The 2,500-nt window shown below is 44.1% G+C and overlaps 1 protein-coding gene across 1 annotated transcript in view; it reads left to right on the forward strand.

The window, feature by feature from the left end:
* The window catches only part of LOC106813425 (snurportin-1-like), a gene marked incomplete at its 3' end in the record, with an annotated part of 38,046 nt that overhangs the window by 7,023 nt on the left and 28,523 nt on the right, over nt 1-2,500 (forward strand). Inside the window, exons 6-7 of the mRNA XM_014817558.1 lie at nt 343-420; nt 875-955. Coding sequence (XP_014673044.1) covers nt 343-420; nt 875-955 — 159 coding nt within the window. The remainder of the gene's footprint in view (nt 1-342; nt 421-874; nt 956-2,500) is intronic.

Consider the following 2,500-nt stretch of genomic DNA (forward strand, 5'->3'; position numbering starts at 1 on the left):
AGTCTACTATCCCTTTTAACTATAATACTATAAAAATAGCTATAAAACTATTATATAATACTAACTGTTACCTAGTCCTAACCGTTTATGTGTCTCACAATGGCCCCCAGAATGGCACGTGAGTATGTGCTAGGCTTAACACGTTCACCAATGCATATGCGTCGTAGACACGTGCATAATCTCTCTCGTGATTATTCTCGCACTACTGTAGCATAGCTGTACAGTAGGTGCCTATGCATGCTCGGATTTGAATATATTGAAGCGACGCGCTGGGAAATACGTTGCGGCACAACGGTTTTTGCGCGCCATATGGATCGTGTCTCACTGCCATTGTCCTTTCAGACAGATTTCAGATTCTTTTGGCTGAAATCCAAGTTGGATGAAATTCCAAAGTTGGCAGAGTATTCAAAGCTTAATCCCGTAAGTCATGTATTATATACAGTATTAAATATATAGTAACAATAGCTCTCAATAGTACGGACACCAAATTCCTTGTAGAAGTATAGATAGGAAATTTTACGCGTTGGAAATGGGACTCGCAGCAGTTCCACAGGTTCTGTCCTTGGTCGACAATAGCAAGGACCAATGATGCAATCGCAGTGGGATTGGTTTTTTTTACCAAACATTCCCTGGAATTATTGATTGGGTGAGAAACCAGCCGAAGAATGTTTTGCATGGAAAATTCTGTTTTTCTTGTCGTAATCTATTCAGTAAGTAATGTTGAGCAATGCCTAAATTAGTGTACCTCTAATAACTAGTTTACCAAAATTTAATACATTACTGATAAAGACGTTATTCTGAATGTCAATAAAATGAGGCTGGAACGATTCATCTTCAACATTTTCCCTCATAATTAACGTTTTTGTGCAACTAGCTCAAGTTTGAAGGCTTGCCAACTTACCAGTGTACACCAGATGGCGTGGCTGCAGCTTTGGAGGCAAATTTTCCATTTCAGGTAAGCCATGTACGGATGATACGTTGCCGCTGAGATATGATAAAATTCTCTAACACGATTAGTAAATTAATGATGACAATGAAAAACGTTTTAGCCAGTGAGGACTGTTGTGGAAATGTGAAAAAGAGCTACAGTCTTTATAATAAGAAGAGAATTTTATTGATTTACCTAGTAGTTATGATATCTAAACCTAATTGCTTGATCTGTCAGATTGTTTTGTACTAGGATTTAAATTTGTTTGATAATGGAGAAGTAATTGTTATGTAAAATTTCAACGAATTTGTCGATGTCACTGCGCAAGATTTGCACGCTCATTATTTAGTACAGTGTTCTCTCCATCATAATTATTGATTTTCCTGTCGTTATTAGTGTGGTTTTGATTTTTCTTTAATAACTAGATTTAGTGTAGTTACAGTGATTAGTTTCGGTTTTTTACAGCATGGGTTAATGCGGATTTTTTCGTCGGTGATTATATGCCACGTGTTACGTATACCTACCATTGAAACCTACCATACAAACATCTTACACGATGAATGTAGTTTTACCTCGTGTCCTGTCTTTTTCTTATGTTTTCTGTACCTGTCAGCTAGACCCCCACACACACACGCACACACACACATACACACACCAACACACACACACACACACACACACACACACGTATGCACACAGCACGCAGCACGCACGCAACGCACACACGCACAACACACGTACACACACACACACACACACACACACAGAACACACACACACACACACACACACACACACACACACCGACACACACCAGCACAACGCGCGCGCGCCACGCACGCACGCAAGCACGCATGCACGCACGCACACACACATACGTATACACACACACACACCACACACACACACACACACACACCCACACACACACACACACACACACACACACATATACACACACACACCACCACACACACACACACATTCATACCACACAAACACACACACACACGCACGCACGCACGCACGCACACGCACGCACCGCACACACACACACACACACCACACACGCACACACTATGGTGTGTGTATGTGTGTGCGTGTGTTGTGTGTTTGCTTGCGTGCGCGGTAGCGGGAGTGCGTGCGTGTGTACCTGCGTGCGCGTGCGCCTGTGGCTACGCGTCTGTGGCTACGCGTGCACGAGACCATACACGCATATACGTGGGGTGGGTGCATGGTGTGCTTGTGCTTGTGCGAGAATCTGTAGGTTTATATATCGTACGTAGGTTTATATGTCTGTATGCGTCCCTGACACTGTGCCCCCTAACTGCTTTCACCCCTTCAGCTTTCATACGTACGCGTTACGCTGTCCGTGTGCACGTATGGCTGTTGGAACGCCATCACAAACGTGTGAGATGCGACCAATCGATATATCAGCGTAACTAGGTAAAGAACGCTGTCACGTACGCCCCTCTCCCCTCGCACCGTTGCCATCACCGTCCCCTCGCACCGTTGCCACCGTCGCACCGTTGCCAGCGAGTGTCTGTCTCTCTTCCTTGTCTCACGCGTTAA

The sequence above is a fragment of the Priapulus caudatus genome, unplaced genomic scaffold (assembly GCF_000485595.1).
Source record: "Priapulus caudatus unplaced genomic scaffold, Priapulus_caudatus-5.0.1 Scaffold770, whole genome shotgun sequence".
NCBI classification, from domain to species: Eukaryota; Metazoa; Priapulida; class Priapulimorpha; order Priapulimorphida; family Priapulidae; genus Priapulus; species Priapulus caudatus.